The 16,677-nt window shown below is 38.5% G+C and overlaps 1 protein-coding gene across 2 annotated transcripts in view; it reads left to right on the top strand.

The window, feature by feature from the left end:
• LOC134342807 (brefeldin A-inhibited guanine nucleotide-exchange protein 2-like) overlaps positions 1 to 4,955 on the top strand; it is a 146,214-nt gene extending 141,259 nt beyond the window's left edge. Inside the window, exon 34 of one of the 2 annotated variants that reach the window (XM_063041399.1) lies at positions 190 to 4,955. In XM_063041399.1, the coding sequence (XP_062897469.1) occupies positions 190 to 351 (162 nt within the window). In that variant the 3' untranslated portion in view covers positions 352 to 4,955. The remainder of the gene's footprint in view (positions 1 to 189) is intronic. The other variant, XM_063041398.1, reaches the window with a different exon arrangement.
• The last annotated feature ends 11,722 nt before the right edge of the window (positions 4,956 to 16,677 follow it).

Raw genomic sequence — 16,677 nt, 5'->3', positions numbered from 1 at the left:
ATCAGTATCCTAGCCAGATGAAGATAAATAGCTGGAGAATAAAATTTACATTATATTGACACATAAATTTTGCAGGCAGTTTTTGACAGCTGTAATTTAAGTCTGTTGGGTGGTAGAAAAAGTCATGACAAAGTATTTTAGAGTATGTTTACAGTTTCTATTTCTAATTTGATTTTGTTTTTATTGCAGTTTAAGATCCATGCTTCTGCATACTATCCTTTCCTGTGCGAAATTGTACAGTTTGACCTAATCCCTGAACTACGTGTAGTTTTACGCAAGTTCTTTCTCCGTATTGGCATTGTATTCCAAATCTGTCATTCAGCGGAACAACCAAAAGAAGATACTACATAAAGACAAGACAACATATATTTCTGTTTTCTGCCTGTAAATGGGGCCCTGCTATTTGAAGGAAATGTTTTATTTTGGAGTTTGGTTTCAGTTTTATTTGAGGATTTCCAAATTAATGATGTAATTCTTATATTTAATGGGATATATTATGAGATAGTTATCCTGCCTCTCCATGTAATCAACAGGTTGGAATTTTATTTTTCTTTGTCTTGAAGGAAAGTTTGAATGGTTTCCTTCCTTGTGTATTTAATATCTGTATGATACCCAGCTGAACCATTTCAGGGACTTTAAATTGTTATATATACATATACATATATGTATATATATATGTGTATATATATATATGAAACACTACTGTCTTAAACAGTAAATATTTGAGGTAAATGTATAGTTAGCAAACTGTACAGTGTAAACTGCGATCATTAACTTCATAAATTGGCCCGTCACACTTTCAGTGCTGTTGTATTGCGAAGTAAAATCGTTATTTAAATTGCTTTTGTGAAATAATGCTAACATGTTGGTATGAAATGCTCATTGTGGGATGATGGTAAATGATAAAAGCAAAACTTTGATCCATGTGATAAGAAAAAAGAGTTTGGTTTTGCTTCATTACTTGCTCTCAGTAAAAGCAGTTCACATATTTGTATTGGATGGATATGTAAATCTGAAGGTTTTGATTTTTGTTCCTTGCATAATTGCAGTGGAGTTTGCACACAATTTTCCCTTCAAATTATGATCACAATTATCATTGACAATAAGATGAGCACAATTACAAATTGCAGTAAAGACATGCAAATTATATTGAATTTCAAGGTAGCTTGACAACAGACAAAGCAGTTGTATATTTTAATGCAAATTATACAGATTATACAAGAAAATAATGAAATTGATTATCTTGACGTCCTCTAATGTGATAAAGTCTCAATTATGATAAATGGCCAGAAATTGCTTGCTTGATTTTTTTTTTAAGTTGTTAATTCTTGAAATTCAAAGACCCCAAGACTCAATCCAATATGGTATGAATGTAGGTAAATTATCTGTAAAATCTGCAGATTTGTTAACAACAGAGGAATGATTTAAAATGCTGTTTAAAAAACAATGCTTATTTCTGTTAGGGACAATGAGCATTTAAAATTGAAAACAGTTCAGGCTCTACTGCCCTATGAATGTATTTAATGCATGGGGTTTATTACGTAACTTTGCACGAAGATATTAATGAGCAGTTTGGGATTAGATAATATGTAATAATATCTGGCTGGATTTTGTCAAGTGACACTAATAACAGAATCTCTTTTGGTTTGTTTACCCTCTTGGATTTCGCAACATGCATATGTGTTTGTCTCCTTTGGATAACTTTAAATCAGCCAATGAAGAACAGGGAGCTGCTTTTACATGACCATCAATCAGATACTTGTGCCATTCTTACACAATCTTGGTCTTGCACACCAAGTTACAAATCAAAAATTATTGGCAGCAGTTAATGGGTGTAAATTGGGTTTACCAATAACTTCAGACCAGTGTTTTCACATGTACTGACAAATTTTCTACTGATGTCACCTGAAGTATAAACGCTAATTTCTTAAAAACTGAAAATCCACATGTTTTGCAGCTCATCTGTTTATAAGTTATGCATGGTTTAAAATGTCTAGTGCAAATGGTTACAAGTATTATATACTAGATACAGATGGATTAGAAAAGATTTGCAAGGGGAATGGTAAAATACAGATCACTTCTAATGTTGACATGAGATGTCACAATGCAACACACCAGCAAGTGCATTGTACTGCTAAGTCCTTTGCTGGTTCTCCATTAGAGGCAGCAACAGAATATGTCTTGACCCCTAGGCTTTAAGAAAAATAAGGTGGGTTAACGTCATGGCATAAATAAGTGAAATAATTAAAATACCATCCAGTTAACTTGCACAAATAATGAAAGTATACTTGAAGGAAATAAATTAAGTAGAGAGGTTATACGTGGTATATATCATGGTTTTATTTTGTTACTTGGGTTTTTGAAAACTTTGGTGTGTTTGACTTTGGGTAACCTAAGGCAAAATTTCTGTTACAGATTTCCATCAAAAATCCTAATTCATGCTGAAGAATAGTTTCTTATGTCCAGTTTGTGGGTTAACCTAATTAGGACTCTAAAAGTCATGTTAGATCGTGTGACTTTTGCTAAAGCTATAACAAAGCTCTGTGTTGGGCAGCTGAGGAGAAACTCCACTAACATGGAGAGGATTGAATCTGGTTTCTACCTGTTTTTTTTATACCTAGTTGTGTGCTGGACATTGTGATTAGCATTCAATTTTTCTTGCTCCTTTTCATTAGCAATAGGTGAGAGGATGATGGCATTATCACAAAATGAGCACTGTAAGGTTATAGAATTGTCATCTGCTTGATAGGCATTGTATTAAAATACCTTACATGGGCATGAAATAACTATTTTAATACCTTAACTCAATATTTCATTTGGAAGGTATAACAAAGTTGTTTCTAGTATTTATATGAATTACTGAATGTAGCTCTTCTTTCAAACATTGTCAAATAGTGCTTTAAATTTTAAAAAAGCAAGAATATTGTATTTGGAGTCATAACTCTGTAGTATATGTTATTCAACAATTTTCAGTGTAAGGGGTAAAAAAAAAAAAAATTAGTTGCAATCTTATTTCCCTGACTCTATCATTGGGCTTGATTGTGTTTAGTGGTGGGGGGGTAGTGATATGTTCAGTAATATTTCAATACATCATTTATTTTGTGTTTTATTTCATTTTTGAATCTAAAGAGAATAGTGAAGCAAATTTATTTCAGTATATTTGTGAGAAGGGTTTATTGATTAGTTCTATACTGTTGAAAATCCATGACCATGCAGATGCATTTGGTAGTTTATTGTAAGATTATTCATTTTTTTTAATGTTCTATGCTAAAAGATAAAAATGACTAATCTCCCTCTTAAATCTCCAAGCTTTGTTTCATACCTTCCAGTTTATTTGTTTAAGAACAGCTTGTTGGTTTGTGCCATACTTCAGTTACTATTCTTCCTTGCACAGCTGATACCACATAGTTTGCAGTTTTCAACACCAATAACATTATTGTTGGTGGTGTGACCTGTTTCTTTAATAGAAAATCATTTGTATTAATGCAGCCTGATGCCTCCAGTGTATACTGATTGGGTCATTAGCTTTTCTTTATTATCATATCACTTAACATAAGTAGTTTACTGCTCTCAATCATATGTTGCACAACATTCAGACTTATCACAGCCAATGAATATTAGAACAATAGCATCATTTTTGTATGGCTTCTCAGAGGCAAGTGATAATGCTGTTGAAGGTGCAACGTAATTTCCACAAATGTATGATGGTACCTTAACTAATGAAACCCATTGGAGCACTCTTGGTTGGCTTAAAATAACTGAATTTTACTACTTTATGGGCTGATCATGATTTTTCCTGATGCTATAGCCAATTAGGCATTGCCTGAGTTTTCTTGTACTTTCGACAGTCAAGCAAAAATGATTAATGAGTGACAACTTAGTGCATTTTAACTCTCCGTAATTTTTGCCATGATTACTTTGGGCATTCTTATCAGTCGATACAATTTTGTATCTTAGTTGTTTCTTAAATACACTGCGATTATTGTACTCTGGTGGCCCCAAAGGCATTACTGCAAAATGATAGCTGGCCAGAGTAATTAGTCGTCACATGCAACAATGAATGTTAGTAGATGGGAGATATTCTGATTCTTGTTCAATAGGCATAGATTTCCCTCTGGGATCACTGGATGTTGATCTTCAGCAGGAACTGAATTTTTCTTTTTTTTAGCAGTTATAGTAGATCCTCCATCTCTGAACATAATTGTGAAAATAGAAAATTAACTTGGTATGAATCTAAAGTACGTCTTTTCACAAAATAAGGTAAATCTCAGGTTGTTCTATTGGAAATTGCCTGTTTGGGGTGGGGCAGGGGGGAAACGAGCTGGTTCACTATGTTTGGTGTCCTGTTGTTAATTTAAAGTAATTGGCTTATTTATCTTAGATTTATAATTGCTGTCATGCTATCTGTTGAAACAATTACAACATTTGTATTTTAATTTGCTTATTTTCTAGTGACTATGAAAATACATGAATAATGTTTAAGCTTTTGCAACAGGAATTCATTTAATGTAGACCACATATCAAATTAGACAATCAAACCGACTTGTGAAATTTAAATTATTGTATCCAATCATTGCTCCATCTCAATGTAAGAAGTGTACTGGTTTTATGCTAAATGTTATGTTTACATGTTTAATTTCTATAACATGAAGAAAAAGTTAATTATTCATAAATTTTATGAATGAGATATATAGTACTGTGAAGTGCATTGAAGAAAATTCATAATTTAAGAGCATTCCTTGCCACTGTGGATGTATAAAATATTTTGGAAGAACAGATTAAATATATAATATGAAATAACCATGTAAAGTTTTCTATGTCATTCTGTATAATAAAACTGATTATCCTACTCCAATCACTTAATAAATCAGTGAGGTTTTACACCTAATTTGCTTCACTGCAGTTGATTACTGAAATCGAAATTATTTGCACTAATGTTCTTCATAATGAGTATGTAATTACATATGATGTATGTGACAGATTATAAGCTACTTTTTGCTTTCATTTCAATTGAGTTTTGGATTTCTTGAATGCTATTACAACAAAAATTTATAAAATGTAATCAATATTAACATGGCAATATTCAGAGATATTTTGAAAGCATGGAGATGCAGCAACTTGGTCTATTTTACTTGAAGTGCTGCTATTTAGAGTCAGGGGAATCCAAGAATTGGCCAGTTAGTCTGAAAGCAGTTGTGGGAAATTATTGACTTACGATATGGTAACTTGAGTATCTTGGCAAAATGTTCGATCACAGATAATCAGTCTGATTTTTGGAGGGGAGGCTATGTTTTTTGCACAGCTATCAGATTGTTTCCAACCTTCATGCAAATACTCTGGAGAAAGCAATATCCCAGAAACTATAACTCTTTCTAATCTCCATGTACCTATCCAGGAGTCTCTTAAAAGACCCTATCGTATCCGCCTCCTCCACCATTGTCAGCAGCCCATTCCAAGCACTCACCACTCGCTGCCTATAAAAACATCCTTGACAATCTCCTCTGTACCTTTTTCCAAGCCCCTTAAAATGGTGCCCTCTTGTGGTAGCCAATTCAGCCCTGGGAAACAGCCTCTTACTATCCACACGATCAATGCCCCTCATCATACACACTTAATACAGTAATTTAGATAAGATGACAAAAATTTATTTATCCCAAAAGAAATTATTGTTTGCTATCAGCACTATGCTTCACCAGCGCCATCTTAAACCAGGCTCAGTTAACAATTTTAAACACCAGCTCAATCTTATTTATTTAACTTTGCTTTTAACTAACATCTTTGTCTTTTATTTCATGATTGTTTTTATTTTTTATTTTATTTTCATACTTGTATTTTTATCCCATTGTAAATCACTTTGAACTACATAATCTGTATGAAAAGAGCTCTATAGTTAACATGATTTTTATTATTAATTACCCATAACTTGCTTCACAGATTTTAAGGTTATCAAAAGGATCCACTAGTGAAACTGCTTTGTGAAAATCTTGTTAAAGTGCAGTTATATCTTTTTTGGGGGGCAAGAATGGCTCATTTTTAGTCTCATAATATGCATAAGGCTCCTTCAGCTGACTTTTTGTGTTCCCATAGAGCAGAAGAGAATCCATCCTTCAACTGAAGTAATGATAACATGACTTGGCATAGTCTTTCACTAACTGCAATTCTACAAGTGTGTGCTTGAAAGTTAGTTGCAATTCTGCTGCCTTCCCCTTTATATCTCCCTGAAACTTGGCATGCATCAACCTGAATTGCACTCCTCTGTCCCTCTGCTCCCAAACATTTGCATCCTGCATAAACAGTACACAACTTGTAATGCAGTGCAAAATGCATTGCAATAATGTGAGGCTGCTTCAACAGCACACCTAAACTTGTTACTTCTAACATTGTCATAGAAGCAGCATGGGGAAAACAGAACCATCAGGTAATCAAGTCCACACTGGCAATCAACTGCCCCTTTTACACTAATCCTCCATTACTCTTTTTTCATTGCTGTAATAAATAGTGAATCAGATTTCTTTGTATGTATACAAGTTGCTAACATTAACTTTGAATGGCATGGTGGAGCGGCTATTTGACGTGCTATCTGCACAGCACCGGTGAGCCATGTTCAACCCTGTCATTAGGTGGTGCCTGGCTGGAATTTGCACATTTTCCTCGAGATGCTCTGGCTTCCTTCCACAGCCCAACCTTGTGGGTTGGTCGATTATTCAGCCACTGTAAGTTATCCATGGTATAGACTAGTAATGAGAAAGGAGATTGTGGCATTTAAGAGAGATTAGCCTTTTAAAAGCTGCAGGCACATGGAAACATCACCACCTGCAGGTACTTCTTGGAATGTGCCACCTTGATTTGGAAATAGTAAACTCCTCCCTTTGACATTCCTGCATCAAAAGTCTAGAAATTGCTTGAAAAATGCTCAGTAATTTGACCTTTCCTAACATCTGCAGTTATGGTGAGTGGTTCATCGCCTACACAAGGCATGCTTAATTAATGTGGACCTTAAGTTCCTAGTCAGGACAAAATAATAAATAGTTCAGCCAAGGCACTTGGTTGTGCAGAGGTCATACAACAGTCAACTATTTATTATTACTCAAAATGCACTGGACATGCTTTTCAGCCCAGCATGTTAGGTTGCTGACAATTCATACTAAACATCCTATGTACCATTTATATCCCTCCATTCCCTTCATATTCATATCAGTCTAAAAAGCCTCAAACTTATTTATTTAGGGATACAGTGCATCTGGCCCAATGAGCCATGCTGCCCAGAACTCACCTAGTTAATCTTAGCCTCATCGCAGGACAATTTACAATAACCAATTGACCTACTAACCAGTACATTTTTGCTCTGTGGAAGGAAACCCACACACTCGCATGGAGAATGTACAAATGCCTTACAGATGGCACTGGAATTGAACTCTGACCTCCCCAGCTGTAATGGTGTTGCACTAACTGCTACATTATCTGTGATGGATATTTGCTTCCTCTTCTTTTTGCCAAGCTTGGCTTTCTAAACACAGCAGCTGTGGCTTGTAAATATTAAACAGTTATAAGTTAAACTACCAACTAATATCCTTAATTTAGTTTCTGGTCATAAACAGGAGCTACTCTTCAGTTCTTAATGTAAATAGAAAACAGTAATCAGCTTTGGTTGCCGTGGTAGTGTAGCAGTTAATGCGACACTATTACAGCTCGGCCATTCCGGAGTTCAATTCTAGTGCCAGTCTGTAAAGACTCTCTGTACGTCCTCCCCGTAGAATGCGTGTGTTTTCTCCAGGTGCTTTGTTCCCTCCCACAGTCAAAAGTTGTACCAGGTAAATCGTCCTGTGATTAGGTTGGGGTTAATTTGGGTCATGGGTCTCCTGTGGGGGGGGGGGTGTGGCTCAAAGGGCCAGAAGGGCCCACTCTGCACTGTACCACTAAATAAATAAAGAAAACAGAAGCTTGAAAACACAGCTTTGCGTCAGCTGTAGAAAGTAGGATGTTGGGTCAGTGTACATAGTTCATTGCTGCTGATGAGGTCCAGTATAAGACACTGGTTATTTAATTCGACTTGTTTCCAACAGACAACACTGGGTAAGTAGTTTTGTTCAAAGAAGCTTGCCGACCAGACGGAGACAATTATTTAGCATGTCAATAATTTGTCTAGTAAAAATTTGGGTTGATGGTAGGGGTCCATGGCATAATAAAGTTTGGGAACCCAATGTCAGCAACAAAGTCAACAAACTAACCTAATTTCTCAGGTCAATCACATTCACAGCATTCTCCTACACCAGCCCCTCAGCAGGGAAGATGTAATCAACAAATAAACCAACTTCTCTGGAGACCACCAGATATGAAAGAACTTAGATGATAGACATTAGGTATAGGGCACGACATTTATCTCCAACCGTGTTCTTTGCAGAAGAAATTGTTTGACTAAGATACTCCTTCTGGGACAGAGGGAACATTCAGAGGCAACATTCTATTGATAGATGGAGAGTAGCGTGAAACTGAGCTCATGCCATGAGACCCGCCTCATCCTTCACCTTCTATATATACACAAAGGGACAGGGTTCTTCCCAGACGTCCATTCCCTCCCTGCTGCTCAGGGAAAACAGCGTAACAAAGAAAATGGCCAATTTTAATGTCATAAAAACTGCACAGGAGAATTTCAGCAACAACTCTACTCAAAATGTTCCACCTGATAAATAAGATACAGGCATACCTGGTCTCACCTTTCCCTATGCCAAAGTTCGTATTTTTGGCAAAATTTGACTGGCATTTTGATACAAGTGCAGACTTTCAATGCTAAATTCTGATGTTATTCAAGGTGATAAACTAGCAAAGTCGAATGGGAAAATTTAAGCTGCAGACACACGTGGACACTAGGTATGTGTACAACTTATATATTTCCCGTACAGATACAGTATATGAGTTAAACAACAGAAGTAATTGGAAAGTTTATAAACTAGCTTGCCCAAGATTGTACTAAACTAGCACTTCCAATAGAAACACCAGCTGTTTCCTGTTGGATTTGTATTACAACCAATGCAAATGTACCAGATGAATGAGATATACATATTAGAAACTGTGGCATATTCCTGACTATAGAAGAAAGCAATCTCCACAAAAAACTATAGATTCTCTCTTTAAACTAGGTGATTTGATAAAAGAACCTTCTCGATTTAGGTCACCCATGTTCACTGTAGCAAAGCTTGATGAACAATGGGGATTGGTCATCAACTGCCTCGTCCTGAATATACACACAGGACTTAATTCAGCCCAACACCAGACATTACATTAAATACTACAAGGTTTGACTTGTAAAAATATATGAATATTGCATAGATCTAGCTAATGGTTTCTGGTCACACCTGCTTCTTGAAAGTGACAGAGGCTATGTAATTAACATTTAAAGATCTCAACTCAGTCATACAAACGTAAATTTCCTCAGTATGACTATTACCTATCAGGGACACAGTTTAACCCCTGAATTTTCAAAAAATTACCAACAAATGAATTGGGAGCTACCATAACTAGATATGGGGAATGGCAAATACTTCTACAAGACATCTTAGTGGGAATATGTAAACACAAAAGATCCTGCAGATGCTAGAAATCCAAAGCAGCACACACAAATGTTCCTGAGAGCTACGACTTACAATCTTTAACTTTCATCTCAGATGCAAGAGGTTGCCCCAGAACAATATTGCATACCAGGGCAGATGAATAATACTAATGGGTTCGCTGTGCTTGCTAACACCCTTGCTAAGCTGGGACCTCCCATAAGTTGGGATGATCGCCTAGATAAACCTGGCGACAAATTAGGAAGTAAGATGGCTAGATTGTTGCGAGAAATAAATTTTGCATCGAAATGAGGTTTTCATACTGATGGCTGTTGGCTGCTGGCCACAGCCTTGCGCCAACAGTTGGAAAGGACCCGTGAAGTGGAACAAGAAAGGATAAATTGAGGGATGAAGTGAATGCTATGGAGAGGTGCTCAGTAATGACTGAGGTGGTGAGGACCAGTCAGAATAGGGCACAGGAAGCTGAGGAGAAGGGAATTAAGATGGCATGCAGGCTAGTGCAAATTAAACATCAGGAGGCGGCCCACTGCCAGAGTTATACCCCCAATCCCATGAAGATAAGATCGATGTTGCTATCCGGGGAGACCCAGGCACCTGGGATGGGAACATATGGTATGATGATAATGATAATGGGTCCTTTGGTGAGGGAGAAACTGCTTTTGCCCCAGAGCCATTGCAGGCTCAGCCTGCTGTGGTGACTTCTCAGAAAAGTGTCCATGGGCAGCCGGTAGTACAGCCTCTCGAGTGCAAGAAGTATAATCACAAGGAGCTATCTGAGATGGCTGCCCATTTTAAACGAAGGTCTGGGGAATCGCTAGCCGAATAGTTACTCCACTTGCGGGATGATGGAGATGCTAGTATAGCCTTTTATCCTGAAGAACTAGCAATGCTAGGGTCTTTAACCTCAAATTCTCGTATTAATATTGATATTCTTGTATTTGGAGTATTGTGTGCAGTTTTGGTCACCAAATTACAGGAAGGATATTAATAAGGTTGAAAGAGTGCAGGGGTGGTTTACAAGGATGTTGCCAGGACTTGAGAAACTGAGTTACAGGGAAAGGTTGAATAGGTTAGGACTTTATTCCCTGGAGCGTAGAAGAATGAGGGGAGATTTGATAGAGGTATGTAAAATTATGGTGGATAGCAATAGAGTAAATGCAAGCAGGCTTTTTCCACTGAGGCTGGGGGAGAAAAAACCAGAGGACATGGGTTAAGGGTGAGGGGGGAAAAGTTTAAAGGGAACATTGGGGGGGCTTCTTCACACAGAGAGTGGTGGGAGTGTGGAATGAGCTGCCAGATGAAGTGGTAAATGCGGGCTCACTTTTAACATTTAAGAAAAACTTGGACAGGTACATGAATGAGAGGTGTATGGAGGGATATGGTCCAGGTGCAGGTCAGTGGGATGAGGCAGAAAAATGGCCTGTTTCTGTGCTGTCATGTTCTATGGTTCTATAATATTCTATGCAGAACCATTTTCTTCTCCATGACCAAATGAAGCGCGGCATCCATATTTTCAAAAATGGCACTGTGATGAAAATACAGAAAGATAGATCAACTCAAATATAATCCCAGTTCCTGATTACAAAAGGCAAGTTTTGTTTTGGAAACTGAATTTGAACCACATGAGCTGCAACGGCATCCTGTAGGGAATCATAAAGATCAATTTGTGGAGGCTAAAGCCCTAGAATTATGTCTAAAACAAGTAAATACTATGGAACCAGTTTTGATATGTACTCCCCCTCCTGTCTTCTCCTATCATTTTGGATCTCCCCCTCCCCCTCCCATTTTCAAATCTCTTACTAGCTCTTCCTTCAGTTAGTCCTGACGAAGGGTCTTGGCCCGAAACGTCGACTGTACCTCTTCCTTCAGATGCTGCCTGGCCTGCTGCGTTCACCAGCAACTTTGATGTGTGTTGCTTGATATGTACTGACTCTTTATGTTAGGAATGTGATAAAGGGGGTCATCTACTGGATGTGGAACACACAGAGGTAAACTGCTTCCATTTTTGTACATCTGGAAGAATATTTATGAGTTATTATTGACTCAACCATTAGTCCAAGTGTTACACATCCTGGGACATTCTGCAGGCTTCTTACACAGCTAAGGTAATAAGTTAGTCAATGAACAAGCAAAATAAGCTGTTGGGATGGACCTTAATATGATAAGGGAGGCCAGGGGTTTGCTAGTAACTAAGTAACAATTTAAAAAAGCAGTATTCTCCTTGATACTTCTGCACCAAATTCAAAAAGATTCCCATCACAGTACAAATAAGAAACTGATGGTGAAGGTGAGGTTTGGTAATGCTACCCTAAAAAAGGTAAGCAAATACCTCCTGCCAACAAGCAAGAAGTACTGATTTGAGAAGATCACCAAGGATTCAGATACGATCCTGGCAACGGACAGGCCACTAATGCAAAATTAGCCATGTTATATTGGTGGGCTTACATGCTGAGTGATTGTAAGTGATTCGTGGCAAGTAGTAAAGAATGACTGGTCTATAATAAAGCAGCAGTCACAAGACCACCTTGTACAAGACAAGCAAAACCAACTGCACTAACGCAGGTCAGCAAATTGATTACATAGGCTTATTTCTGTCATTCTAGGGCAACCCACCTTATCAGAAACTTAATAGGTATGTATATTCTTGTGATAATTGATCTTTGGTTATGGTTCTGGATAACTGACCGTGGTAAGTCTCCATGACTTTTTGTAATGAGACTGCAATCATCACAGCACTCCAAAACTCCATATTCCCATATGCTGGTAACCCTGCCTGCATACATACCAACCAAGGGTCTTCCTTCAGTGGTAAAGGCTTTCAAACTATGTGTTGACAAATGGGCATATATCTGGCACGAAGGAATCGAGAGATTAAGGAGGCCTGGCGAAACTGGTCTACTCGAGAGTCAAAGTAGGCTATACATGTCTCTGAAATGCAACTGTCCATAAACAAAGTGCCAATTGCAAAAATAGGAATAAACAAGAATGTTACAATTTCATAATGTTCAATTTCCACTTAAATACCTCCTTAATTGCAACCATCGTCTAGACCCGACATAACCATCCTCAAGGAATTGAGAGAGTTTTTAGGAATTCAAGAGAAAGCAAAAGAACTTAACAAGGCAATTTGGAGACCACAAAAAGGGGACTGGGTCCAAGAAAAAAAATTCCATAAAAATAATTCCAAACACAAGTTCCATCCTAAACGGAAACCTCATCTCATTACCCAGATTATCAATGATAGGACTGTGGTAATCAAGACCAGGAGGGAAAACAAGACTGTAAGTAAAACTGTCTCCATAGATAACATCAAACCTTCCCCTGCAAAGCCCTGATGAGGGGGGGGTGGGGTTGTGGCTGAGATCTATTGAAAAGAGAAAGCACATACTTAGATGTTGAAAAGCAGCTAACAAGACCCTGTTCACTTTTTGGAAGATCTCATTGATCCATTGCCCAGGGATAATACATCTAGAACGTGTTGTTGTTTTCAGAGTAGGACAGACTCAAACTCTGGGAAGAAATGTTGCTTCTGCTGTATATTACTTTTAATATTTATGCTTATAATAACAATATTCAGTGTTGCCTTATTTATCACTTGCTTTATAGCAGATGAAGTCACATTTAATATGGAAATTGTCTTTTCTAGCTCAAAAAACCCCTAAAACCTGATGATTCAGAGAATATTATATTAACAGGATCTACAAGCAATGATGATTCTAATTTATTACTAGACCCTTACCTCTTAGTCATATGTGAACTAGTACACTGGAACCCTTGATCCTTGCCTCTAGCAAAGTGATTATTCCTGTCCACTTAAACATTCACACACTAAAAGTGAAATTTAATTGCAGATGAAATGAACTGTCAAGAAATGTAGAGGAGGCTAGAACCAAACACAAACCTGCTGAGATGATTTAACAGTGGGTGAACTGCAAAGTAACAAGCCACAAGGGGCCACAGAACAAGAGAGAGCAGATACTAAGCACCACAGGCAACAAGGTAACGGAAAGCTAGAAGCATTTGTTTGGGGCTGGCTGGTTCAATGGGTGTACAGGGACTATGGATGAGATCTGGATTGAAATAGGCTGCTGGTGATGAATTGGAAATGATTGTCAGGCGACTCCTGTTAGCTGGGTGGAGTCTGGGAGGTGCCTGCCTGTGTAGGTCTGACATGAACATAGATGAATAGATGGCAATGAACCACTTGCAGAAATTATTAATAACACCCTAACAAAACTGAACGATTCCAAATATTGAAGTTAATTGAATAAAGGAATCATTTGACGTGGATCCCTCTACATCTGAAGAAAAGTATAGATAGTATTATGCCATTGAATGGTCCAACTCATCGGGAAGTAACATTGAAACCATTAGATAAGAACATTGTGAAACCATATGCTTTTTTCATGAAGACTTCTCCATTAGGCAGATCTCTTATTGCCCTTTCCCTTTATGACCAAGAAGAATACTTACTACAAAGATGTTAGACGTTTCCATTTCTCCAATTATGGCCACAATTCCACTCCATTGTTAAATCGGGATAACATGACAATTTCCTGAACTTCAGGGTTATGTTCTAAATTGTTTAGCGAAGCCCTTGATCCAGGTTTTTGCATGGGAAGAGGAGATAGAAAGATGCACTGAAGCAAAAGGTAAAATAAAACGAAAATAATTTCCTTCCTAGTCTACTGAGACCGATGAATCCAATCATTTCTAGAGATTTTAGTGCCATAGTCTATTTATCTACCCAGATTTCCCTTTTTTCCTTAATCAAGCAATCATGAATAGTTTGTGCTGAAGTGCAAATAATACCTTACAACAAAAATTAGTCTGGAATTACTGGTGCCTTTACAAATTTAATTGGATTAACTTCAACTACAAGTTGAAAAATATTAATATTACTCTCAAGTAGACAATGTTACATACACAGACAAGTCTTCAATTATTGCTGTGTATTCAGTCACATGGTGTTATCATCAACAGGTAGGGAGAAAAAAATTATTTGGCCCTCAAAAATTTCCATGATATATTTTTTAAGTGTTCAAGTAAGACTACCTGCACAGCAATGCATTGGCAGTGCTCACTCGAATAATAATACTAATGTGATAGTTTGGTTCACTCGGACCATAAAAAATGTCTAATGACAAAAGTTTTTAGAGGATCACCCACTTTTAAAGGTTTATAAAGGAAATGACTCTTGGAGTAATCTGAGTAACCAGATGCAATAGATGATCAGATGCAAGTGCTACACCTGTCCCTACACCTCCTCTCTTGCCACCATTCAGGGCCCCAAACAGTCCTTCCAAGTGAGGCAACACTTCACTTGTGAGTCTGTTGGGGTCATCTATTGCATCCTGTGCTCCCGGTGCGGCCTCATCTACATCGGTGAAACCCGACACAGATTGGGGGACCGCTTCATCGAGCACCTCCACTCCGTCCGCCAAAACAGACAGGATCTCCCAGTAGCCACCCACTTCAACTCTGCTTCCCACTCCCATTCAGATATGTCCATACATGGCCTCCTCTACTGCCATGATGAGGCTAAACTCAGGTTGGAGGAGCAACACCTCATGTACTGTCTAGGTAGTCTCCAGCCCCTTGGTATGAACATAGAATTCTCCAACTTCCAGTAATTCCCTCCCCCTCCCTTCCTCTATCCCTATGTCACTCTGCCCCCTCCCCCATCTGCCTACCACCTCCCTCTTGGTTTCGCCTCCTTCTACTACCCATTGTGTTTTCCCCTATTCTTTCTTCACCTTTCCTGCCTCTCACCTCCCTGCCTCCCTTCCCCACCCCTTTATCTTTCCCCTTACTGGTTTTTCACCTGGAACCTACCAGCCTTCTCCTTCCCACCCTCCCCCCACCTTCTTTATACGGCCTCTGCCCCTTCCCTCTTCAGTCCTGATGAAGGGTTCCGGCCCGAAACGTCAACCGATCGTTTCCACAGATGCTGCCTTGCCTGCTGAGTTCCTCCAGCGTGTTGTGAGTGTTCCCTAAATATTATTGTATTCTGGTTTAAGATGGTGCTGGTGATGACCAGCGACTAATTATTGGTGGCAAAAAAAGATAATGAAAACTACTAAATACCTTATTAATAACCCTTCATTAATGATGATGAGTGCTAACAATGGAGAGGCGTGAGTGGCAGAGGCAGAGGGGGAGGCACAGATGAGGAAAGCAGAGGCAAGCAGTGGCAGAGCTGGAGGCGCATGGAAGGCATGGATGAGACACACGAAGGCAGAGGCACGGCTGAAGCAGAGTCAAGGCAGTGTCGTGGTGTCCCTGAGAGTGAGGAAAGTTCTGATGTCTGATCAATTTAAGCGCCAGGCCGAATTGGAAAGGTTGGGTACAGGCTGACTCATGGAGGCAGGGTCCAGGCCCCGGAGCTGTCCAAGACTAGTAACGACCTGATGTTTGGGCGATTTAAATGCTGGGCCAGAATGGAAAAACAGGGTGTTGGGACCAGAGGCGAGGTGAGGGCAGCTTCTGCCTGATTCTGCTCTTTTCTCCATGACATTTACTCAGTTCAACTCTGAAATGAGGCTGTGGCCTGCTTCAGCTTTGTGATGAACTGAGGCTATAGCCTGCTTCAGCTACAGTGATGCCTGGCTTTGTGTCTTTCATAGAACTTCAGTTTGGAAGCTATTTGCTTACTTTTATTGTTTGCATGAGTGTTTGATGGTCCTCTTTTTTTTAAGAGGTTCTTTTAAGGTTTCTTTGTTTTCTGGCTGCCTGTAAGGAGATGAATCTCAAGATTATATAATGTATACATAGTTTAATAATAAATCTAGTTTGAACTTTTGAGAGTAACTGAACTGACACAATCAGTAAGTGAGGCATCTCCTTTCACAAGTTTCCTAGCAGACTATACTAAACCCCAGTGTGACTTAACACTCTAGCTGAAACAACAGCGAAAACCTTACCAGCTGTTGCAAATTTAGGTTATGCAGCAGTGAATATAGTTTCTGGGTGTTTTGGCACTACATTAAATTGGATTGAAGATTTTTTTGCACTTCTTCAATGGACAATTCCCCCAGACTTTGGATTTATTGTTTTTATAATGCTCCTTTTGCTGAAACTTTGAAGTCTACAAGGCGGAAGTCTGGTGACT

This window comes from Mobula hypostoma, chromosome 2 (assembly GCF_963921235.1).
Source record: "Mobula hypostoma chromosome 2, sMobHyp1.1, whole genome shotgun sequence".
Lineage (NCBI taxonomy): Eukaryota > Metazoa > Chordata > Chondrichthyes > Myliobatiformes > Myliobatidae > Mobula > Mobula hypostoma.
The sequence above is the reverse complement of the archived record's forward strand: the minus strand, read 5'-3'. Positions and strand labels throughout refer to the sequence as shown.